A 23,711-nucleotide genomic window follows, 5' to 3' on the forward strand; every position below is an offset into this window, starting at 1 on the left:
ATGTTATACTAGGCTCTCTAAAACAGCTCCTTTGTTAGTGGAGGCGGCAGAGACGAGATTCATCGTTGGGAGCAATATGGGGAGCGATAGAGTGTAAATCAGATGGTCCTTTTTCAATACCTGACTCCTTGATAATGACAAGACAAGATTAGAATTTCATGTGCCAAACACATGCCCACGTTTCAAAGTGATGTTCCACGGAGCAAAGTACTACCACAACTTGATGATCAACCTGCAGTCATGGAATGAAGTAGATGAGCCTGCTTCGTGCCATCAGTGGGAAACGTCTCGTCAGACGCGGAGTCAAGGAGACAGAGCTGAGTATACTACCGGTTGATACGCGATGCAAACATCGGCTGTCGCAATCAACGGTGTCTTGAACATGCATACCCTCGGCCATTGATTCGCCGAAACGCAGTTGCACCTTACTTATTTGTAGGTTGATAGAACAATGCGAGGTTGGTACATCGATGCATGTCCGTACCCATTTTCATAACTTTTTGTTTTTCCTTTTCAGATAATCAGAAAGTTGTTTCATCTCATGTTTTCCTCTCAGACCCCTAGCTCGCACACAAAGTTCTGTGACTTTGCAGGCATTTAAAGTGTCGTTTGTCGCCGATGGCCACCCAGTTTCTGAGCAACGACATTCTCTGAGGAGTGAGTGGCCGGGGTTTGCGTCGACCTTGACCAGGTAGTCAGGGGTTGTCAATTGGTGCAAGAGACGAATCTTGGTGGGTCTTTTGGAGGTGCTCCAGCAACGTGCTCCAGAGGCCGCGCGAGTTAAGAGGACCTTGGGCTGGAAGGAAACGATCGGTTTTCCAGCGGACGGCGCGCTTTCCGAACAGTTGGATCCAGCGCTGAGTCCGCTGAGATGACTGCGCTGACAGAACAGAAGCAGCCGAAGGTGGAGAGCACGACGCCGACCAATCCTCTGTTTCCTTCGTCGCCCGTTGGTGTCCACTTCACCTCATTAAACTGGGCAACTTCCGTCAGGCCTAAAAGCTCCGAGCCGGGGCCTGGCCATCAGTGCCACCTCAAAAACACCCTGCCATCCACTGCCAGTCCTGCCAGAGCCTGCTCACATGGACGTATGTGCCTGCAGCTAACTAGCAACACCACCACTACCACCACCACCTTCCCTTCCCCCCTCCTCCAACGAAGGAGCTGCCGAGTCAAGAAGAGCGAGCGGGAAAGAGCGTACTTCACTCGTCATCAAGTCCTCCCTCTTCTTGTGAGCTCTTTCACTCTCTATCTTTGACCAGAAGCAAGCCCTCAACGGTTTGTTCCGTCGCCTTCATACCTTTTCCATTCGGTTCCTCTTATTCACAAGAGAAATCTACGAGGAACCTTATCAGCGAACCTCGCCTTGCCCACCACGCATTCAACCACCACCAACGCCAAGTCACTCGCCCCCTTCCAACGACAAGAAAACCTCTTGTATCGATCAACGAGCTTCATACCTTACACGACTCACAACAATTCCTGCCTAAATCGAACCATACAGACCAGAAATCCAAATGCCATCCGTCGCCGAAGAGTATCCACGGCTGATGGCGATGGCGTCAGGCAGAAAGCGCAGACGAGACGTCAACGACGCCAACAGCAACGACCTGCATTTGCCAGGCCCCCTGTACGAGAAACTCGCCCAGTATCAGGCTGCAACGAACAACTGGAACGCTGACAGCGTTTTTGGAGGCAGGCCTATTCAGCAGCAGATTCAACAGCAGCAACAGCAGCAGCACCTGGGAGGTAACTTCCCTCGCTTCCCTTCCAGTAATAATGAACGCTTGAGATATGAGTTTGGATTCTCCCACGACATCGCTGCCCCCGCCGAAGCATCACGCCAGAACATCGACTCGGTGCCTCGGAAAATAGCGCCGCTTCCTGTATCCAAGCGACAGCGCATGTTTGACGACGATGATGACAATGATAGTGGGGAGCTGAGTAGCTTGAATGGCGGCACTACATCACAACACGATTCGCAGCAAAGACGGGGTAGCAGATCGTCTACAGAGTCTCGCCCTGCCTCCCATGCAGCACAGAACCAGGCGGATGCAGCTGGCAATAGACCCAGGACGCCCTCGTCCTTGGCACCCTGCCACATCTGCCACCGCCGCCCTACCAAGAAATCAGACCTCGACTCATTTGCAGACTGCCAAGGCTGTGGACAACGATCATGCTATGTCTGCGTCCGGGAATGCCAGGGCTGGGAAAAGGACGGACGACCAAGCAGCAACGGCGGCATAAAAAGCACGCAACAGGACCAAGGACAAGACGGGCTCGACCTCTCACGGTCATGTACGATGGATGATGTGGATGACGACAGGCAAAGGCAATCAAGAGAAGAGGAGGAGGCAAAGAGAACCGGCCGAGCCACTCGGCACAACGGCTGGACGGGCGGTGGTCATAGGCAGATGGTCTGCAGTCGCTGTTGTATCGAGAAGGGTTCAGAGGGCGACATCGTTTGCCTAGGCTGCCTCTCACGCATGGAGTCAGTCTAAGGCGGCTGCAACGCCCTGCGGAAGGGCAATATTTCTTGTTTTCTTGTTTTCAATCATAGCGTTCAAGGAGGTTCTTTTTCGACAGTCAAATCGCCCACGGAAGACGGTTGAGCGTATGGCACTGCTAATGAAGGCATGCATATTCATTTGGTAATGGAGCAAATCTGGGCAATGCTGAGGCAGCATGGGACGTTGTTTCTTTTCTTTTTGCCCATGGGAGGACCACCTGGGAGATGTTACCAGGGAACAGCGAGAGCAAGGGATGGGTTGAAAAATACTCACGTCCCCTTATTCTCACTACGTTAGGTAGGCTGGAGAGGCGAGAGGGAGTGTGCCTCGTCTAGCTGTAGTTCAATGTAATTCTACGGCCAACAACACCACAATTTTTGCCAAATGAAGCCATCCTCTATGCTTCAGTGGTTGAGAATATCAGGCAGTGTGTGAGCCAGGGCTAGTAATATTGCCTTGCGGTACGGTACCTTCCTCAAAGCACACCAACCTGCCATATGAAAAGTTACGTTAAGCGCTGTCGTTCCTCTCTGCATACTTAGATTGGGCAGGCAGACTCATCATGTCACTTGCGAATTGCGCTAATGTGAAACTGCGATTGGCACATGAAAAGCATGATCTATTTCTCCTTTCTCTCGGAAGGTATCACGCCCTCTAGAAGCCTTCCCCGATCCGAAGCCTGCCTATTCTTACAGCCTTTAGAAATAAAGGACATGACGAAACTCCGTGACCCCCTCTCCATTCCATCTCGTAGCCCCCGGATTGCCCATCTTAGTTGTATTGCATGTAGCTGGCCGTCGAGTTGAACTTGAGGTTGGCCTTGATGACCTTGTCCACGGCGCTGAGGAAGTCCTTCTCCGTCGCCACCTTTCTCCGGGCGCGGATGGCGAACATACCGGCCTCCGTGCAGACACTGCGAAGCTCGGCACCTGTGGCGTTGGGGCACAGACGCGAGATGAGCTCCCACCGAATGTCACGCTCGACGGACATGCTCTTAGCGTGAATACGCAAAATGTTGGCGCGACCCTCGAGGTCGGGCAGGGAGAATTCGATCTTACGATCGATACGGCCGGGTCTCATCAGGGCGGGATCGAGAGTGGAAGGTCTGTTGGTTGCGAACATGACCTTGATATTGCCACGAGCGTCGAAACCGTCCAGCTGGGTAATGAGCTCCAGCATAGTTCTCTGAACCTCGTTGTCTCCACCGGCACCGTCATCGAAACGGGCACCACCAATGGCGTCGATTTCGTCAAAGAAGATAATGCAGGCCTTCTTCGTCCGCGCCATCTCGAAAAGCTCGCGCACCATTCTTGCACCCTCACCGACGTACTTCTGGACCAACTCACTGCCGATGACTCGGATGAAGGTGGCGTCTGTTCTGTTGGCGACAGCTCGAGCGCAAAGGGTCTTTCCGGTACCAGGGGGTCCGTACAGCAGCGCACCCTTCGGGGGGTCGATACCGAGGTTGACGAACCGCTCTGGCGACAAGAGGGGCATCTCGACGACTTCGCGCAACTTCTCGACCTGCTCCTTTGAACCACCAACATCTCCGTATGTAACATCGGGCTTCTCCTCGACCGTCATCATCGTAACACTGGCGTCGATCTTGGGCGGGAGCGGCAGAAGAATCTGGTACTTGTTCCTATCGACACCCACTCGCATGCCCTCTTCGATATCCGTAGGGCTCACTCTCTCGCCGAGCTGTACGACGAACTTGGCAATCTGCTTGACGTTGATGACATATTTGCTCTTAGAGTCGTCCTTCTCGTCGGGAATGATCTTTGTACACCGGGCGACCTGGAGAGGCTGTTCTTCCGACATGCGTTGTCGGTCTGCTGCTACATCCCAAAGGTGAGGAGGGGCAAGACCCGTATCGGATTCCTAGTCATGTCAGTCCGAGTTGCATCAGCCAAGGAGGGACAGATGTAGCTACCTTGACGCCAATCTTCTCGTCTACACTCGTTTGCTTCTCCTTGATCTGTTGCTCGAGCTTCTTGATGGCAGCACCGTACGGGGCGGCACCGTACGTCTTGAGCACTTGGATATCTCTGGGTATTGTTAGCCAACAATTCATCGTAGCTCGAAGTTGGTGGGGTGAACGGACTCATCGGTAAGCGGTGTGATCTTCTTCTCTTCAACCTCATCGTCTGCGTAGGTCTTCTGGTATTTCTCCCAGTTCTGGCCGGTAGCGGAAGGCTAATGATGCCCGGGTTAACACTGCTATCGAGGGAAGTGGACACGCAGGGTCCATACCATGATGTAGGATGAGGACTGAACGTCCTACTGCCGAATATTATGGATGGGGTAGGTTCGTGGGAATCTTCGTTTTGGATAGTTCGTGGGAATAGGGTCGCAGGGTTTCGAAGAGTGGTCGCGTTGGTCGTCAATCAGTATGATGCTGGGGGTTGGAATCGTGGGATGGAGGTGATGGAAGACGGTTCCGTAATCCAGGTTGCCTTGAGCTCCAAAGCACGGGCCACAAATGCGAGGCTGCTGTGGAGCTAGGCCCGGTGTGGGCAAAATGCAAACAGAACTGACGGGCCGGCTTAGGTAGCAGGCACACAGGGTACCTTAAGGTACCGGGGCAGGAACAACCTGACGGCCGCTAAAAAATATCCCACCGCCGCTGGGGGGGTTGCTACCTGAGAGAAAGTGGGCGATCGCAAAAGAAGGCGACAGCGGGACAGGCCCACGACGATACCGATACCTTTGCACTCCGTGTTTAGCTTGTCTTTCCGACCCCGAGTTCTCGATAACAAGCACACCACAAACCAGTTCTGTCAAAATGGCCACTACTGCACCAGCCCAGGCCGGAGGAGGCTCTGGCAATGCTACTTTCAAGGTGCGAACTGCGCGCTCATAGTGAAGCTTCTAGAGGGGAGCTTATTGCTAATACTTCACCTATAGGACAAGGAGAAGCCCGTCGCCGTCCGCTCCTCCAACATCGTTGCTGCTAGAGGTGAGCAAGACGAACAGACCTGCAAGCTTCTCAGATCATCAACTGACTCGATCTGACTGCTAGCCGTCGCCGATGCGATCCGAACCTCTCTGGGCCCCCGCGGCATGGACAAGATGATTCGAAGTGGAAAGGGCGAGACGATCATTACCAACGACGGCAACACAATGTTGAAGAGCATGTCTGTCATGCATCCGACAGCAAAGATGTTGGTCAACCTTTCGGCGGCACAGGACGTGGAGGCGGGAGACGGCACAACATCTGTGGTTGTCATTTGCGGCAGCTTGCTCGGTGCCGCCGACAGACTGCTGTCAAAAGGAATCCACCCCTCCGTCATCTCAGAGGCTTTCCAGAGAGCTGCTGCCGCAGCTGTCGAGGTTCTCCACGACATGTCACAACCCATTTCCCTCACCGACACAGCATCCCTGCTTCAGGCAGCCAACACATCTCTTTCCTCCAAGATTGTGTCGCAATACTCCAACATCCTCGGGCCCATGGCTGTCAACTCCGTTGTCAAGACCATCGACCTCAAGACGGCAGACAATGTCGACCTAAAGAACATCAGAATTGTCAAGAAGGTTGGCGGAACTATCGAGGACAGCGAGCTTTCGGATGGCTTGATCTTGACGCAGCCTGTTCTCAAGGGTGCTGGTGGTCCCGCAAGAATCGAGAAGGCCAGAATCGGTCTTATTCAATTCCAGCTTAGCCCTCCCAAGCCCGATGTAAGGCTACCCCTCAGATGCCCCCTTTTCCGCTGTTGCTGACCAATACAGATGGAAAACACCATCCAAGTGAACGACTACAGACAGATGGATAAGATCGTTAAGGAGGAGCGTCTTTACCTTCTCAACATGGTCAAGAAGATCAAGAAGGCCAAGTGCAACGTTCTCTTCATCCAGAAGTCCATTCTTCGCGATGCTGTCAACGACCTGTCCCTGCACTTCCTCGCCAAGCTTGGCATTCTTGCCGTGAAGGATATTGAGCGTGATGAGATCGAGTTCATCTGCAAGTCTACCGGCTGCAAGCCCATTGCTGATGTCGACTCATTTACAGAGGACAAGCTCGGATCAGCCGATCTCGTCGAGGAGGTTCAGTCCAACGGAGCTCGCATGGTTAAGGTGACCGGCGCCAAGGCCACTGGCAAGACTGTCTCCGTCGTTGTTCGCGGCGCCAACTCTCTCATTCTTGACGAGGCCGAGCGCAGTTTGCACGACGCCCACTGCGTTGTTCGTTGCTTGGTGAAGAAGAAGGCTTTGATCGCCGGTGGTGGTGCTGCTGAGATCGAGATCGCGTCTCAGCTCTCCAAGCGCGCGCGTGAATTGACGGGCACCGAGGCCATTTGCTGGAAGGCATTTGCCGACGCTCTGGAGGTTGTCCCCACCACTCTGGCCGAGAATGCCGGACTTAACAGCATCAAGGTCGTCACCGAGCTTCGTCATAGACATGAGCTCGGCGAGAAGAATGCAGGTGTCAGTATCAAGTCCGGCGGTGTCAACACCAACATTTCCAAGGAGAACGTCCTCCAGCCTCTGTTGGTAAGCACCAGCGCCATTGAGTTGGCAGCTGAGACGGTGAAGATGATTCTCAGAATAGACGACATCGCCCTTACCAGATAAGGAGGGGAATATGAGTCACGAAATCAAAAACAAAAAGTAAAAGGGGAAATCCAGGCTTGATGATCATGTACATTACGGCTACCTGGCTTGATTGCGGTGTAGACGTGGGTGAGCCTGGAATAGAGGCGTCAAAACTATTAGAAGCTGAGAAGCAATTGATCACACCAGATACCTTGATGACACCTCAACCTAACCTCATTTGCCTTTTCTAATCACATTCACTTTGAGCATGGAAATTACCCTGGCCAAACTTGCTTTACTCGATTCCCACTCGTTCTGGTACACCTAGAGTAAGGCACTAAGTCGTGAATCAGCCTATGCCTGTTTCCAGCCTTCAGCCGGCGATTTCTGGCTTCCCCTTATCAAATTCGCCCACCCCTCGCTATATAATAACCTAGTCAGTTTGTCCAACGTTCCTCCATCAGCTGCTCTACTAGATACGGCAAACAGAGCGACCTCCTACCAACCTCAACTCCAAACACTCAATATATTCGATAGGATGGATTGCTGAAATTTTATATTTCATAATCATAAGCAATTGGTCTTCATCAGTAAAACACATGTCATTCTTTTAGTCTAAAAGGGACATCCGGCGCCAGAGCCCTCTCAGTCAAGGAGTGGACAATGCTACTCAATGATGTTGAGAGCACAAAGAAGAACGACATGACCTTTCATCTGACAGAGAAGAAGAGAAATCCAATAAGCACACGCCCTTCCAATCAGCCAAGTTGACATCTCCAGCTGGGGTTACCAACCATCGTCACCTGCCACTTTTTGACCCCTCCATATCACCAGCGTCAGCGCCTAAGCACCATAGATGTAATTGCTGGTTGGTTCGTACGTTCTTTACTTTCGCAGAGGCGTGAACTCGTCAGGAATATCGGCGGCAGAAGTGACATTGGGATCGGCTGCAATGGTGAAGCTAGATAGTGAAGAAGCAGTCAGCAACATCATTCTATGTTTGAAGGATTAAAAACGGAATAACAGATCATCTGTGTGTTGTTCAGAATGTAAGGGAAAAGATTCGTGGAAGCGCATACTAAACAGAGAGTTAGCGGTGTCTCTGTCATTGGTCTCTTGGGGTATAAATATCATACCAGTCTGTCAAGCTTGTCGGCCTCAAGACCAACAAGGTTGTACTCGGACCCGTCAACAAGAACCAGAGTATCAGGCTCCTGGCTAGACTCGCACTTCTGCTCCTGCCCCTCACCTTCAGCGGCAGCACACGTCTCCTCGCCGGCCTCCTGAGGCGCCCTCTTCCTGTTCACAAAGCCGTAGCCGGCACCGGTGAAGAGGAACCCGCCAGAGCGCATGCAGACGGACGTGGCGCCGGCCGAGAGGATGGTGGCACGGCGGTTGCGGCAGTCGCCGCCGTCGTAGCCTCGGGTCTCGATGCGCCAGTTGGACGGAATGTAGCGGAAGAGGACGCTCTCGGCTGTGGCGCCGACGCAGCATCGGTTCGGGTCGATGGCTCTGCAGACGCGGAAGTTGCCGCCGCAGTTTTGGCCAAAGTGTTTCTGGATGTCGATGGCCGAGACCGAGACGGCGGCGGCGAGGGTGGTGATGAGTTTGAAGAAGTGCATTTTGAGGGTGGAAAGGGGGTGTTGGAGGTGGAAGTGGAAGTTGAAGTGATGACTGTTGGATGGGATGGTGATGTGGTGATTTGCTTGCTTGGTCTTGATGGTCGAGGATGAAGAGGATACCACGAGGTCATAACTCGGAGCGGTATGGACCTTTTATAGATTTTCAATACTCTATCAATGAGACTCATCTTATGGAATCATTGTCTTCTTACTTAGCCGTGCAGGCAGCAAATGCTTTGCTTGATTCCCTCACACTGTCTGGCCACATCCAGGAAGCAAATTAGAGACTCACATCCCATCGACTCTCAAGATGACCTGGCAGTAAGCCCTAGATGTCTTCTGCCGTTGATGATTTCGAATTTAACTTGATCTAAACAGGCAAATCTATGTCGTTGCGACTTGCAGCCCAGGCTCTAGATACCTGCGATACTCTGTAAGTTCCAAGTGGCACGAGAGTAAACTTGTCTTTCAGTAAGGTCTCGAGTTCCTCCTCAGCATTATCAAGGTTCCCAAATGCATAAGGGGTTGAGAGTAGAGAGGCATTTTAGGATATGGCATATAATGCTCCTCGGTGCTAGCATTCTGCAGGGAAATAGATAGTTGTATGCCCGCCTCACGTCAGACAGACAAGATGTCTCACTTTTCCGAAGAGGATAGTGATGATTAGCAATTTAGCCAGCTTTGATCAGTCCAACTCAGGATCCCTATGACCCACGTTATGTGTCTCTATATTGCCAAAAACGATTGAACCAAGAACTTGGCTGTAAGCCGTAGTCGTGCATTCGGGGAATAATGCAACATTGGTTGGAAGCTAGTCGCGGTCCCTCCCGTCGAACCATCCCTTTCGGGCGGCTGCGAGCGTTGTCTCACTGCCGCTTGATCTTGTCTTCCTATCGGAGTCGTCCCTTCATCCGAACGTTGCATCCCTGCCTGATGGCTTGAGAAGGAAAACGATCAGCCACCTTGCCTCGCCAAGTCAATGTGACTGAGAATCCTGTGGCCTCCTTAATCATCTCAACCTCTAAAGGACGTAGCAAAAAAGCCCTCATGAAGCCAAAAGCAAGACAAAATGTACTAGGCAGCTCAAAAACTGTCCGCTCCATGGCTTGGCGGCTTCAGCTGTGCCCCGCGATACTTCTTACTTCCCGTTCCGGTAATATGTTCTAGTAGGACTTAACAGCGGCGGTAGGTCCGCCATCTTATAGCTGAACAAGCGCACCACTTTCCCCAATGATATTATATCAATGAGAAGAAAAACATATTCGGTCGGATTTAAGGACCGCCTGCTTGAATACTTAGTCTTTAGTTGTCAACTCCCAGAAGAAGGGTTGAAGTAGTCGGTGAGACGGCCAATCGGATTTCCACCTCGCGCATAGGGCTGATCGGTTCACTGCGATTTCAACCCACTCGGAGTGGTCATGGCCAAGATGGTTTCTTCTGCTTCGAGTACGAAGAACAAGATATCATTTCAACTTTCATAGCACAGCTGGTACCGTTTCTTCAAGCATTTTTCTTACAGTAGGCATGGTTCTTGAGTAATAGTATAATTCGGTCTGAGAAGTAGCGTTTGAGTGGCAGCTATGAATTCTGCGTCAAGTCAACGCCTTTTCGGCGTCAAGTTCTGAACATGAACGCGATTAACAAACTTGGAGAGAATATGGGGATATAAATTCACAGGGCAATTAGAAAATTATAACTTGAACTACGAGGTATAGAAACAGACTAGAGTACTGTTTACACCTCTAGTCGACATTCTCCCACGATAGCATATATACCAGCATAATGAAATAAGAAAAGATCCCTTAGAACCTATGCCTTCATTCACTCCAGGTCTGCTCCGAGATACGGCGACACCAGCGGCATCCCGCTCTCAAGCAGGGCCTCAATATACGCAGTAATAAGCGGGTCCAGGCCCTGTCGAGAAGCACGGACAAGCCATTCTTGCATGTCAATCTCATCAAACGCACCGCCGTAGACTGTCTCCATGTGTGTGCGGAATTGCGAGAAGGGGGTCTTGATGCCGCCTGAGTGGTGGCGGAAGTGGATGGACGACGACGCTGATGGTGATGAATCTACCGCGGTAGGCTCAGCAGTTGATGTAGAGGTACCCTGTAGAGCCGCCAACTCGACGGCGGCGGCTGCAATTTGTCCCACGACATCGTCGAGCGGCGCAAAGTCTAGGAACCCTTCTGCGCGCCGGAGGCGAGGTACGCAGCGCATGGCGAGGGAGTAGCGCAGGATGCCGTTCATTGCGTCCGAGTTGGGCGCTTGGGGGCTCACGAGGGTACAGGACCTGTGGATTGCGATCGTAAGGTTGAAGGGGTCGGGTCTTGGTGGTCCGTGTGCTCCAACCTCAGTGCCGTGATCACGCTCTTTGAGATGAATGACCAGATTCTCCAGGAATACTTCGCCTGCCCACTTACTCGCCGTGTATCCGTCCGAACCGTCGACGGCTGGCGGGGGGGAATCTCGGAGAGAAGATGCGGCCCTGGGGGTTTCGGTTTTGCCTGCTAGGAGCAGGGTGCGCGGGCTCGAAAGGTAGAGAATTGGGATCCCTGTTTTGCGGGGTGAAGCTGATGCTAGGGAAAGTGAGGCGAGAGAGTGTAGAGACTCGAGGTTCGGGCGGCGGAGAGTGGCGAAGCGGTTCAGGCAATGGCCGTGGGCGGCTGCGTGGACGATGATGTGTACGGTTTTGGAGAGGTGTTCTCGTTCGGTGGAGGTTAGGCCGAGGGTTTTGGAGAGGAGGGTGCCTGTGTAATAGACTACCTCGGCGACGGAGGAAGAGGTGGAAGAAAGGATTTGCTGGTGATCGGAGGGAACGGCGATGCAGTGGACTCTGCGGACGGATGGGTGGTTAAGGAGGGCTGTGAGGATGTGGCTTCCCGGGAAAGAAGATGCTCCTGTCAGGAGAACTTCGATGCCGGCCTCCGTCTTGTCCTTCTCCACAGCGGCGGCGGATGCGGCCATCGCCCCAATTGTCTCAATTTCCTCCCTCAACCATCCCGGAACAGCCGTCTCAGTATTCCAGTCTATCCGAACATTCTCCTCCGCCGCCGCAGAATCCTCAAAGACGGCACGCGTCATGGCGCGCAACGTGGTAGCCTCGTACATCTGCTTCGTGCTGATTTCAACGCCCGTGGTCTCCTTGATTGCCTTTTGGAGCTTCATCAGCAGCAGCGAGTTACCGCCGCAGAGGAAGAAGTCGGATGACGGGCCGATACGCTTCTCGCCTAGGGAAGGGAGGACACGTTCCCAGAGGAGACGGAGCTCGCCTTCGCGAACGGTAAGTTTTTCTCCTTCGTTTTGCTTAGGTGCGTCTGTGTTTATTGCGTTGGAATCGGACCCGAGAGGGCTAGACCTCATTCTCTTAGGTAGATGGAGACTGGCGATGGCCCTGCGGTCTAGTTTGCCGTTCGGTGTCGACGGCAGCGTCTTTAAGGTGTAGATTGCTGCGGGGATAAAGGCTTGCGGTAACCTCACACGAGAGAGGATTGATGAAGAGGAAGAGGTATCGTTGTCTTGCCAGGTGGTGGGGTCCCCATCTTCGGCGAGCGTGGCATGAGCTACGAGGATATCATCTTCACCAACACCCCCAGCATCAGCACCATCCAGGCGACGCCGAGATACCACGACAGACGCAAGAACACCCGCAGAAGCCTGGAGCACGGCGGTCTCAATCTCCTGCAGATCAACCCTCTGGCCGCGCAGCTTGATCTGCGTGTCGCCATCAAGTCGGCCTAGACAGAGGAGCGTCCCGTCGGAAAGGAGGCGGCCTTTATCGCCAGTGCGGTATATGGTGCTCTTGCCCATCCCCGGGACGTTTGTAAGGAAACGCGAGTGCGTGAGGTCTGGCCTGTCGAGGTATCCCAGCGCCACGCCGGCTCCGCTGATACAGATCTCGCCTGTTTGTCCTAGGGGTAGGGGCTGCGGGGTGGTGCTGGTGGTGACGGGGTCGACGATGATGACGGTATAATTCGGGAGGGCTTTGCCTACCGCAAAGGGTCTCCAGATGGCTGAGGGTGCGGAGGGGGATGCTATGCAGGAGGCTGACAACGGGTCGTTGCCGTTGTCGAGGGAGATAGGTTGAAAGGTTGCTGCTGCTGTGATCTCTGTTGGTCCGTAGCAATTCGTCAGTCGGATACCTGGGATTCCGAGACGGCCGAGTTCAGTCAGCAGATGGGGTGGAATCTGTTCCCCGCCCGAGAAGGCCAACCGCCAGGCGGTCTTGTCATCGTCTTTGTCATGGGCTAAGACGTCGGCGGCGGCGTGGATCCAGGCGAGGTACTCGGTCGGCGTGGCGATGGTCATGGATATGGCCTCGCGCTTCAAGAGCGCCGCTATGGCAACGGGATCGCGGCGGGAATCAGCGGGCGCAATGACCAGGCGGCCTCCGTTGGCGAGGGCGGAAAAGGTCTGGACGAGGGCCATATCGAAGCCCAGGGAGCTCTGTTGCAGGACGCAGTCGGAATGAGTCAGGGAGAAGGTTTGCGCTTTAAGGGCGATGTGGTTTGCGAAGTTGGGTTGAGTTAAGTGGACACCGTTGGGAGTGTCTGTTGAGCCGCTCGTGAAGAGGAGGAATGCCGGTGATATCTTGTCGGAGTCACCAAGATCGCCATGAGCATTGAGGTTGTATTGGATATGGTCCACGTCTACTTGAAGGACTTGCATGTGCTGCTCTCCGACAAAGTCATCTACCAAGGCGTTTACACGCTTGTCAGTCTGACTGTGGAAGAGCACGAGCGCGGGCTTGCAAATCCAGAGCATGTCTGCATGACGGGAGGCGGGCAGGCTGACGTCGAGGGGAACGTAGACGGCTCCAACTTCGAGGATAGCGAGCATGGTAACGATAACATCGATCGACGGCTCGCACAAGACGGCGACATGGCGCGAGCGAACGCCGGCCTCCTTCAACCGATGTGCCAAGTGACTCGTCCGGTCGGCCAGTTGGGCATACGACACGCTCTCAGCAGCGTCAGTGACGGCTATACGCTCGGGATGCAAGTGACAAATATCCCGCACACGACGAGACAAACACAGAGATGATCCGGCATCAACCCAATCAAACTTCATCTCGGGACCTCGGCCAACCTCGAGCGCGCGAAGCACACGCGGATCTGAATCATCGTACAAGCTCAACCGGTCTACAGCCGCCTCAGGATCACGAGCGACAGCCTCCAGCAACCTCAGATACACATCCATCAAAGACCGGCACGCCCCGGGCCCATACAGCGAGGCAGAGCACCAGATCTGCGCGAGACACCCGCCTCCAGGCATCTCAAAGAATCCTAGGCTCACGTCGTACGGGTTCTCGGCCTCCTTTGCGCCGTGCCAGGATAGTTCCATGCGGCTGTCGTCGGCGCCGAGGGGTAGGTCCCAGATATTGATGCCGCCGCCCCCGGCTGTGCGGTAGTTGATGGCGGCTTGGAAGAGCGGATGGGCCTCTGTTGCGCGCGGGGCGGAGGCGAGGGATAAGATGCGGTCTAGGGGGAGCGTGCCGTGAGCGAAGACGGACATTGCTTTACGGGAGGCGGCGCGGGCTATAGAACTAAAGTCTGGGCCAGAGGAAGTAGTTCCGGAAGAGGCTGTACCGGATGCTGCTATGGTGGCACGCAGGGGCAGCATGTTGACGAAGCAGCCGAGCGTGTTGACGAAGCGCTCGTCGCGGCGGTTGGCGTCTACTACGCCGATGCATATGTCTTCGGTGCCAGTGAGGCGTGCGAGGAGGACTTGGAGGAGGGCGAGGTGGACGTGGAAGGGGCTTATACGTAAACGCTGGCTCAGTGATTTAACGGCCTCGAGTTGTGCTGGGTTGAGCTCCTGATCCAGATTGTGAACACTGCTCGGCTGCTGCTGCTGTCTGAGTAGAGACGACCTGTCAAGACCGCGGGCCATGGGTAAAAGGGGAAGCGTATCGGGGAGTGAGGAGGCGAACTCGGCGCGCCAGAAGGCGAGGTCCTCGTCAAGGGCGCCTGTTTCTTCTTCACTGAGCTGGTGAAGCGAGTAATCGACGTACGAGAGGCCGCGGTCGACAGGAGTGAGCGGTTGCATGCGGTATGCTCTGTCGACGTCTCGCCAGAAGAAAGCTACGCTCCAGCCGTCTAGGGTGATGTGGTGGTATCCCAGCACGAGATATCCGTACTCCTCTTCTTCATCATCCTTGAGACTCAGCAGTGAGACTTCCATTGTCACTCCGTGCTCAAGATCCCAAGCGCGTGTCTTCAAGCCCGCAAGCGTCTCTCGCAGCGCCGTGTCAATGCCGTCGCGGCCATCATACTCGGTGTGCGTGAGGCGGAGAATTGACTCAGACGGCGCCATGACGCTCTGCATTGGATGACCGTCTTCGAGGCGTGGGTAGTAGCAGGTGCGCAGACACTCGTGGTGGGCCGCGACGAGCCGGAGGGCGTGACGCAGCCGGGCGGCATTGACGCGGCGACGGCCCCGCAGCCGGTAGTAGAAGGCGTTATTGCAGGCGGCTGGATTGTCCGAGTGCTTGTGGACGAACCAAAAGCGGGATTGGGCCGCGGACATGGGGGCTTCTCTGATGATGACAGGGTCGGGGCGGACGACGGAGTCCATCCTCTTCGGCTGATCCTGGTGTTCTTCTTCTCCTTCTTCCTCGTCATCTGTGGTGGCCGTTTTGGGGCTGTCTGAGCCAGATCCAGAGTGTTCGACGATGCTGCTGCTACTGCTGCTGTTTTCCGTCAAGACCAAGCTTGAGTCAAGCGGGATAGGGGTAGCGACATCAGGGGCTAGAGCTGCTTTGGGAGTCTGCTTGACAAGCTCTTTCGGAGCCTGGGGGCCTTTCTCGCCCTGCTTGACCTCCTTCTTCTCTTCCGTCTTGGGAGGAAGCTCCTTGTGATCAGCCAAAATCTTCTTAGCTGCTTTCGCCGAAACCTCCAACACCGTCTCACCGCCCAAAATCTTGACAATCGGCACCTCGGTATCAAGCTCTTTGAGGAACCACGTACGAATCTCCACCGCCACCAGCGAGTCGATGCCTAAGTCAACGATAGGCCTCTCGAGACCGTTGCTCTCGTGGACAGCGCCCTTGGGAAGCTGCAGCATCGTCTCGAGCTTGGCTCCGAACGCCGCAGCCACAGCCGCCACGGCGTCATCCTCCGTCTCGGCGTGGGCCACTTGCTCGCGGACGCCAGCGCCGCCGCTGGAGCGGCTGTCGCCGTGTCGGTTGTTTTGCTGCTGCTGAGCATCGGCTGATAGTGCGGTGTACGGCTTCAGGGCCATGAGCCGGGGATCTGACGTCCACACGGCCTTGTTAACCTGTCCGGCCTGCATCGGCGCGGTAGGCGGCGCAAGACCCATGGTAATGTCGTGCTCGAGACCCTCGCTAGTGCCGGAGGAGTTGACCCGACTTGTGCGCACAGCCATAGCAAACGCATCCTGCACATCCGTCTCGGATAACGGTGTAAGTCGAATACTCCGGAAGTGATCGGCCAGCTGCTTCTCCTTTTCAAAGCGCGTAATGTATCCCGTGTCCGCCACCCACCCGATATGCACCACAGACGCAGCCAAACCCCTGGCACGGCGGCCCGCGACGACGGCGTCCATGAAGATGTTACCGGCGTGGTAATTCGCCTGGGCGACGTTGCCGATGGTGCTCGCCGCCGACGACGTGACGATGAAGAAGTCTAGCTGTTCGGCACCCTCGTTGAAAACGGCATCGAGGTTCTCTGTTCCTACGACCTTGGCTGCTAGCGTCTCATTGAGCTGTCGTGGGGACATGTCCAGGAAGACGGCATCGTGGAGGACCATGGAGAGATTACATACTCCCGCAATGGGCGGCATCGTCGCACGGATGGTGGCGACTGCTGTCTCAACTTCCGCGCGCTGCGTAACGTCCACGGCGAGGGTGTGGACTGTCGCTCCCGCTCGGCCGGCCTCGGCTTGGAGATCTACGTTTGTCTGGGCGCGGCGGGATGTGATTACGATGTTGCGGGCGCCGTGGCGGATCATCCAGCGGGTGAGAGAGAGGCCCAGGCCGCCGGAGCCGCCCATGATCAGGTAAGTTCGGTTTGGATGGAGGAGCCCGTTCGGATGGATGTCAATCTCGGGGGGTTGTATTGTCAAGGAAAGTGATTGTTGTTGGTTCCAAGAGCAGAGGTATCGTTCGCGGGAGAGGGTGCTCGCGTTCATGCCGGCCAGGTCAGCGGCCATGATCATCTTTGTTGACTTGTGACAGCTTTCGTCTGTGGAGTCGGTAGCAACATCTACAGACTTGAGCAAGGCCTCGATGGTCTCGCTCTGACTCTCGGCCTTGATCGCAGACTGCTGCGGTAAGAAGCCCCGCAGAAGTCCGCCGTCGAACGTGAAATTTTGGCAATTGGGCAGCAGAGATTCCTTCAAGTGCTCCCGAGCTTGATTGGTAGCTTTCTCCGACGTCTGCAAGCAGTCTACGAAGAAATCGATTCTGTGTGACGGCAGACAATGCTTGGCCATACGTCTCGACATGTTCGCGTGGACACGAATCCAGCCTGCAGGAGTCTTCTCAACATCAGGATTGGAGGTGACGCAGTAGACCTCAACGTTGACACCCTGGAACTCTGTCTTAAGCTCTGCCTCGAGATTGCCAACCATGTCACGTTGCGGTTCGAAGAGCAGTACTCTGACAGTTGCACCGGCGTTGAATGCTCTTCCTGCCATGTGGTGAATAAGAGCACGACGAAGCAGCGCGTCAGCCGTGGCTCTGATGGACGCTGGCGTGTAACACGAGCTGCTGACCCGGACTACATCCCAGGGCTGTAGGGTCAGCTTCGACGCATTGGCAGAGCTAAGTGTCATCGCCCACTCGCCATCTACGCGCCCGTGGACGATGTAAACCGAAGACCCATCCTTATGAGATGGAACATGCAGCGCGTAGTCGACGTCCATGTGCAAAGCTCCATGGCCGTGGTCAACAAACCGCCGTAACTCCATCTTTCCATTCACAATCGCAACAGCCTGGACCGCAACGTCAGTTACGTCAACCGTCTTGACAACAGGCCGATTGCGCGCGGCAAAACGCTCGTTGAGTGCCGTGGCAGGCATCACGCGCGGAATGCGGATTTCGCCGTTAACCAGAACCTCGCACTCGGGCTCTATAGACCACAGCGGAAGCGGAGTCCGCCCTTCAGTGTCCCGGATGTCAGCCATGTGTCTCAGTCGCATGTGTGCTTCGACACAGCGCCGGGCATCTGCCGCGGATCCGGCGCCGTCTTCGAGCCCGAGAACTTGCACGCTGAGATGGGGGACTTCCTTGGGCACCACGCGCGTGATGCCGCGGATCATACTTGCGCGAAGAGGAGCAGACGTGCCTGCAGCCGTCACCCAGAGCAAGCATGAGGCGGAGAGAAAAAGATGCTGGAGACGGCGCAGACGCGGTTCCGACATGGGCAGGGTTGCGAATAGGGGCTCATCGGCGTCATGGAGGCACAAGACGTCAGCTCGGTTGAGGCTGACGTCGTCGAGATCAATGTCGTCGATGCTGGGAATAGCGCGCAAGCGAGACCGCCACCCCTTCGGCAGCAACCGAGTGATCTCGTCGATGACGCGTGTAGTGGCAAGTCGCTTTCCCCCGATAAGCAGCAGCGGAGAAGACGGCGGTGTAGGCAGATCTGCTGGCGTGACAAAGTCGAGCGGGCTACGGAGGCGAAGAACATCCTCATCAACGGCCTGGCTCACGATACACGACGTGACGTGCCGGCTCTCGTCGGGACTATCATGCAGCACCGTATCGGCGCCCGAGAACCCGGCGCGGCAGAGTAGGCGGTGCCACTCGAGCGTCGGCACGGTGGGACCGTACCGGCGGGACGGCTCCGTGCTCTGCCACCAACCCGGTAATCCGCCGAAGAGGAAGCCGACCATACTCTGCGTACCCGTGGTCTCGAGGAGGACGAGGTATCCGCCCGGCCGGAGTAAGCTGCGTGTGCGGGCGAGTGTGTCTGCGAGGCTTCTCGTGGCGTGGAGGACATTGGCCGCGATGACGACGTCGTAGCTGTGCGGCGCGAACCCCTGCGCAGCGATGTCCTGCTCTATATCGAGCGTGCGGTACGCCACGCGGTCAAAGGCAGCGAACTTCTCTGCGGCAGCGGCGAAGAATGCGGGCGAGACGTCGGTGAAGGTGTACGAGTCGTAGAGGTCATCGACGGCGTGTAAGACGCTCCAGGTTGTCCCACCAGTGCCAGCGCCGATCTCGAGCATGTTGCAGCGCGGGAATTTGAAGGCGATTTGCTTCATGAGCTGGCCAACGGCGCGATTGGTTGCCACCGAGGTGTTGTTGCGCATGTAGAACTGGTTGAGGAGGTCGTCTTGCTGCATTACTTGGAGCAGGAGATGGGAATCGCCTTGCACGACGCGGGCGAGCGCGCCGCCTACGGCGTGCATGAGACGGAATTCGACTGTGTCGCCGTGTTCGCGGTCTAGTGCAGCGATTTCCTCGGGTCCGTCTGTTAGCCATGCGGCTTGGACAAGCGGGTGTTTGCCCTGGTGGACTAGGTCGAGGTGGTGGGCAAAGGCCTCGAGCATGCGTCGATGGTGCCAATGCAGGCTGTCTGTCTCATTCTCTCCCTCCGCCTTGTTGGAAGAAGACGATGGTGGCACCTTGACTTGAGCTACAACTTGCCGGATATACCATAGAGTGAGTCGCTCCGTTGCCTCGTTGACTTGCAGCGTTCTTTCATCTTGAATGGGATCGCGCGGTGGAAGCGTAAGCCCCATAACCGAGACATCATGACCATGAGTCGTCCGGCAAAAGATATGTCGGTCCTGCGAGGCATCTAGCCCTCCAGCCGCCCGCGTGCGCAAGCCCTCGACCTGCGCAAAGGCCCGCACCGAAGCTTCGCCGTCGGCGTACAAGCTGACATCGCCATCGAGTGTAGCACCCGTGAAATCGGTTACCCAGGCGTCCATGTGGCACGTAGTCGAAGATGTCATTGCGTCCGTGGTCGTGACGGACACGTTGGGGTCGATGAGCACGCGATCGATGTGCGACGGCAGCATCGCTCTCTTGAGCAACAGGCTCGCGGGGTGTGCGTGTGCGACGAACAAGGCTTGGAAAGCCACGTCCAAAATGACTGGATGTAGCACGTAGGAGCCGCTGCTTGGTCCCAGTGACGCAGCATCGGCATAGGTGTCGACGCTGGCATCGGCTGGCCAGACTGCCGTGGCGGCCGCGTAGCCGAGGGCGCGCTCACAGCTCTTCATGGCCGCAAATCCGTCGTGGTAATCAAGGCCGATCTGGCCAAACATCTCGTGGATGGCTTCGCCGTCGACATGAACGGCGTTGTCCGGAATCGGCTCCCGGCCTGGTAACACCGGACCCGATGCCAAAGTGGGGCCGATGCCGAAGTCGGTGGGGCCGAGAAGGATGACTAAGTTCCCACTACAGGTGAGCATCATGGCGCCCGTCACCTCGTTCGGACACACGTAGTACGCAAACTTGGCACGCACAACCTGGGCAGCCTTGTTGTTCGGACTGTAGTCATCAGCCGCCGCCGGTAGCACCTGCACGGTAAATATTGTTTCGACTCCGTCCGTGTTATCAGGCACAACCACTGGCCGCAAAATGTCAACGTCCTCCACGGCCAGCAAAGCCACGGGCCGAGAACCGGCGATGTATTGCGCCGCCTGGGCTGCGATGGAGACATACGCGGCGCCGGGCAACAGAACCTCGCGAAGCACCTCGTGCCCCTTCAACCAAGGGATCTCACGCAGACGCAGGACGTTGCGCCACCGCAGCTCGTGATCGTTGTCATCGGGCATCCGTCGGCCCAAGAGCTCGTGTGCCGTGTCAGCGAGGGTACGGTACCGCGCCGAGATGCGCGACTCACGCCAGTATACCCGGTCGTGATCCCACGCGTAGCCGGGCAGATCCGCGAGTAATGACTTGGGTGTCATGATAGACGTATTGCTCTCGCTCCATATGCCCCGGAAACCATCAAGATCGACATGCGCCGGTCCAAGCAGGGACCAGACGGACCCGATGGCCTCTTGCACGACAGCTACATCGCTTGCTTTGCGCTTGAGGAGACTAACATACGGCGGCGCGGCACCATAAGCCGCCTTGAGCGTCTGCTCGACGGGGCCCTTGAGTGCCGGATGTGGCCCCAGTTCGATGGCCAGGTCAAATGGTCCGCCGTGCCACACGGCCGACTCGAGCGCCTGTGAGAACTTAACCATCTGTACCATGTTGGCAACCCAATATGGACCCTTGAGCGCAGCAAGAAGCTCCGCCTCGCCGCCCCGTCGAACAAGGCGAGCGTCGCCTCGGACGCTGGAACTCCATACGCACGCCCCTCGCCCTCTTCCTTTCCCTGGCTTAACGGAAATGTCGCAAGCTAGGAGGGCCTGCAGATAGGCATCGGCACATGCAGTCATGTGATGCGAGTGATACGCCGTGTCGACCAGCAGCGGACGGGCAAAGATGTTGTCCCGCTCCAGCTGCTCCTTGGCCTCGGCCACGGCCTCTCGGTCTCCAGAGAGCGTGCAGCTTTGCGGTGCGTTGCTGGCGGCTACCACCAGGCGGTCAACGAATGCCGGTTGGCGGCACAGCTCCGAGGCCGCTGAGAGCGAGAGGCCGACCGCCAGCATGCCGCCGCCAACCTTTGTGCCAGCGCGGGCTAGGTGAGCGTAAAAGCCGCGGTAGTAGGCGATTTGCATAGCGGCCTTGCGCGAGATGAGACCAGCGGCGTAGGTCGCTGCGATCTCACCTGAGGAGTGGCCTACAACGGCGTCGAGACAGATTCCTGACGCAGTCAAGATGTCAACTTGGGCGATTTGCAACGCTGTACAGAGCGGTTGCGCCAGCTCGGCCTCGCCTAGGCGCGATATGTCCGCATCCTTGCAAAGCTCCTCAATGAGAGACCAAGTCGGCGCGTGCCCGTGGCCCTGGGGCAAGCTCTGTTGTAGGACGGCTTCACATGCCTCGAGGCTGCGTCGGAAGACCGGAGATGCTGCCATGAGCCCGCGACCCATGGTGGCCCACTGCGCGCCTTGGCCTGTGAAGACGCCGAGAATGCCGGGAGCTTCGGCCGGGTTGATGAGGCGCGGGACGGAGCCGATGTCACCGCTCTTGACCTTGCCGGCGTGACTCGCCACGAACCGAGCCATGGCATTCAGGACGTCTTGCCTGGTCGCGCCTGTGAAGAATGTCCGCACGCGGTGTACTGACCGATGTGTCTGCAGGATGCAACTCAGGTCTCTGAGGTCTAGCGAGTCCACGTGCGTCTCGGCGTAGTCCAAATACGCCTGTACGTTGCGTAATAACGCCGGCCCAGACTGCGCGGAGAAGAGGAGAGGACCGATAGCCCCATCTGAAAGCTGTTGTTTCTGTCCTTGGTCCTCTGCTACTTCTGGCAAAGCTTCAATGATGGCATGGGCATTAGTGCCTCCGAACCCGAAACTGTTCACTGAGGCACGCATCGGAGTGCCCGCAGGCCTCGCCGGCCATGTCATGGCCTTGGTGGCGATCTCAAGCGCTCCAGGACCGTAGTATGGGGCGATCTTAGGGTTGAGCTGGTTGAAGAGCATATTGGGCGGCACAGTCTGGTGCTTGAGCATGAGCAGCACCTTGATCACGCCCGCCAGGCCGGCACAGCCCTCCGTGTGACCGATGATGGTCTTGATACTTCCCACAATCAAAGTCTCCGGCTTGATTATCTCGGACTGCTCCGGTTGATGGTCCTGGCCATCTCGACCCTGACCTCGGAAAAAGACATCATACACGGCGCGGGCTTCAACCGGATCACCAGCCTGCGTACCCGTGCCGTGACACTCAAAGTACTGCGGCCGATCCGCCTCACGGAGCGGATCAAGCCCCGCCCGGCGATACGTCCGCCGGATCAAATCCGTCTGGGCCGGCGCAAACGGCATCGTGATCCCGGGACTCTGGCCATCCGAGTTGACTCCTGTCGCACGAATGACGCCCTGGACGGGGTCGCCATCGGCCAACGCTTTTGCAAGCGGCTTCAGCAACAGCGCGGCTACGCCCTCGCCGCGGCCGTAGCCGTTAGCGTCCACATCCCACATGCGGCACTGCGAGTCCGGCGAGAGCATCTGTAGCTTCGACTCGGCGATATACGGCCCGGGATCCATGATGAGATTCGTACCGCCCACGATGGCGGCGTCGCAGTCGCCCGCGCGTAACCCCTGCACTGCCTGGTGCAGCGCAACGAGCGAGCTCGAGCATGCCGTGTCAATGGTCACGGAGGGCCCCTTGAGGTCCAGCACGTACGAGACGCGATTGGCGATGATGCTAGGCGCGTGTGCACCCGTCGCGTTGTACTTGGGCATCGTCTCTGGGTCGCGCGCCTGGATGACGCCGTAGTCGTTGCTCATCGACCCGACGTGGACCGAGGTCTGGGACCCACGGAGGCGGTCGAGCGTGACGCCCGCGCTCTCGCACGCTTCGTAAGATACCTCGAGGAGCAACCGCTGCTGCGGGTCCATGCCGGAGGCTACCACGGGGCTGATACCGAAGAAGCCCGCGTCAAAGACGCGGGTGTCTTCCCCTAGGAGATAAGACAGGCCCCGGACGTCTGTAGACCCGTGTGTCTGTCCGTCGGCGTTGTGAAAACGTCCTAGGTTCAGACGCTTTGGGTCGAACTGTTTCCGTACGTCACGGGGCTCGCGGAGGAGCTCCCATAGCTTTGAGGGCGAGCTACAGCCGCCGGGGAAGCGGCAGGCTGAGCCGATGATGGCAATTGGCTCTTCTGGTAATGAGGCCATTATGTTAGACTAGTGTATATGGTCTTTGTTCTGCTGTGCGGTTAACACCTGTGGCCACATATACTAGGTTCATGGAACAGGTGAGTGGACGTACAATTTTGACTTTGAGATTGACTGTATTTCTAAGAGAGACGGGCCTCGTGGTGTAGTTGATACAACATGAAACGAGAGGTCAAAGGTGAGGGCAATCAGGAATGCATTAGCCTAGAACACTCCGTCTGGGCGCCAACAATGGTAGATGGTAGGTTGTTGCTGCCGTACCGAAGGTGTCTTGATGACCGCTCTGGATGGCCATTGATAATGGCGCTTTATGCAGACAAGAAGCATC

General features: G+C 56.3%; 5 protein-coding genes across 5 annotated transcripts; 2 read left to right on the top strand and 3 right to left on the bottom strand.

Annotated features, from left to right (window-relative positions):
* Nucleotides 1–1,517: 1,517 nt before the first annotated feature.
* CTAM01_00393 (uncharacterized protein) lies at nt 1,518–2,501 on the top strand (the record flags this gene model as incomplete). Its single annotated transcript, XM_060516445.1, has 1 exon — nt 1,518–2,501. The coding sequence occupies one exon, from the start codon at nt 1,518–1,520 to the stop codon at nt 2,499–2,501; it is 984 nt and encodes a 327-aa protein (XP_060389071.1).
* Nucleotides 2,502–3,281: 780 nt separating this feature from the next.
* CTAM01_00394 (26S protease regulatory subunit 7) lies at nt 3,282–4,766 on the bottom strand (the record flags this gene model as incomplete). The annotated part of the gene is made up of 4 exons (XM_060516446.1): nt 3,282–4,391; nt 4,444–4,558; nt 4,615–4,706; nt 4,764–4,766. The coding sequence occupies 4 exons, from the start codon at nt 4,764–4,766 to the stop codon at nt 3,282–3,284; spliced, it is 1,320 nt and encodes a 439-aa protein (XP_060389072.1).
* Nucleotides 4,767–5,295: 529 nt separating this feature from the next.
* CTAM01_00395 (T-complex protein 1 subunit delta) lies at nt 5,296–7,082 on the top strand (the record flags this gene model as incomplete). Its single annotated transcript, XM_060516447.1, has 4 exons — nt 5,296–5,352; nt 5,418–5,469; nt 5,533–6,188; nt 6,240–7,082. 4 exons carry the CDS (start codon nt 5,296–5,298, stop codon nt 7,080–7,082), a joined length of 1,608 nt encoding a protein of 535 aa, XP_060389073.1.
* An 846-nt stretch (nt 7,083–7,928) lies between these two features.
* CTAM01_00396 (uncharacterized protein) lies at nt 7,929–8,665 on the bottom strand (the record flags this gene model as incomplete). Its single annotated transcript, XM_060516448.1, has 3 exons — nt 7,929–7,990; nt 8,068–8,074; nt 8,180–8,665. The coding sequence occupies 3 exons, from the start codon at nt 8,663–8,665 to the stop codon at nt 7,929–7,931; spliced, it is 555 nt and encodes a 184-aa protein (XP_060389074.1).
* A 1,821-nt stretch (nt 8,666–10,486) lies between these two features.
* CTAM01_00397 (uncharacterized protein) lies at nt 10,487–23,383 on the bottom strand (the record flags this gene model as incomplete). Its single annotated transcript, XM_060516449.1, has 1 exon — nt 10,487–23,383. One exon carries the CDS (start codon nt 23,381–23,383, stop codon nt 10,487–10,489), a length of 12,897 nt encoding a protein of 4,298 aa, XP_060389075.1.
* Between the last annotated feature and the right edge of the window lie 328 nt (nt 23,384–23,711).

Source organism: Colletotrichum tamarilloi (assembly GCF_030869305.1).
Source record: "Colletotrichum tamarilloi strain Tom-12 chromosome Unknown Scaffold_1.1, whole genome shotgun sequence".
NCBI classification, from domain to species: Eukaryota; Fungi; Ascomycota; class Sordariomycetes; order Glomerellales; family Glomerellaceae; genus Colletotrichum; species Colletotrichum tamarilloi.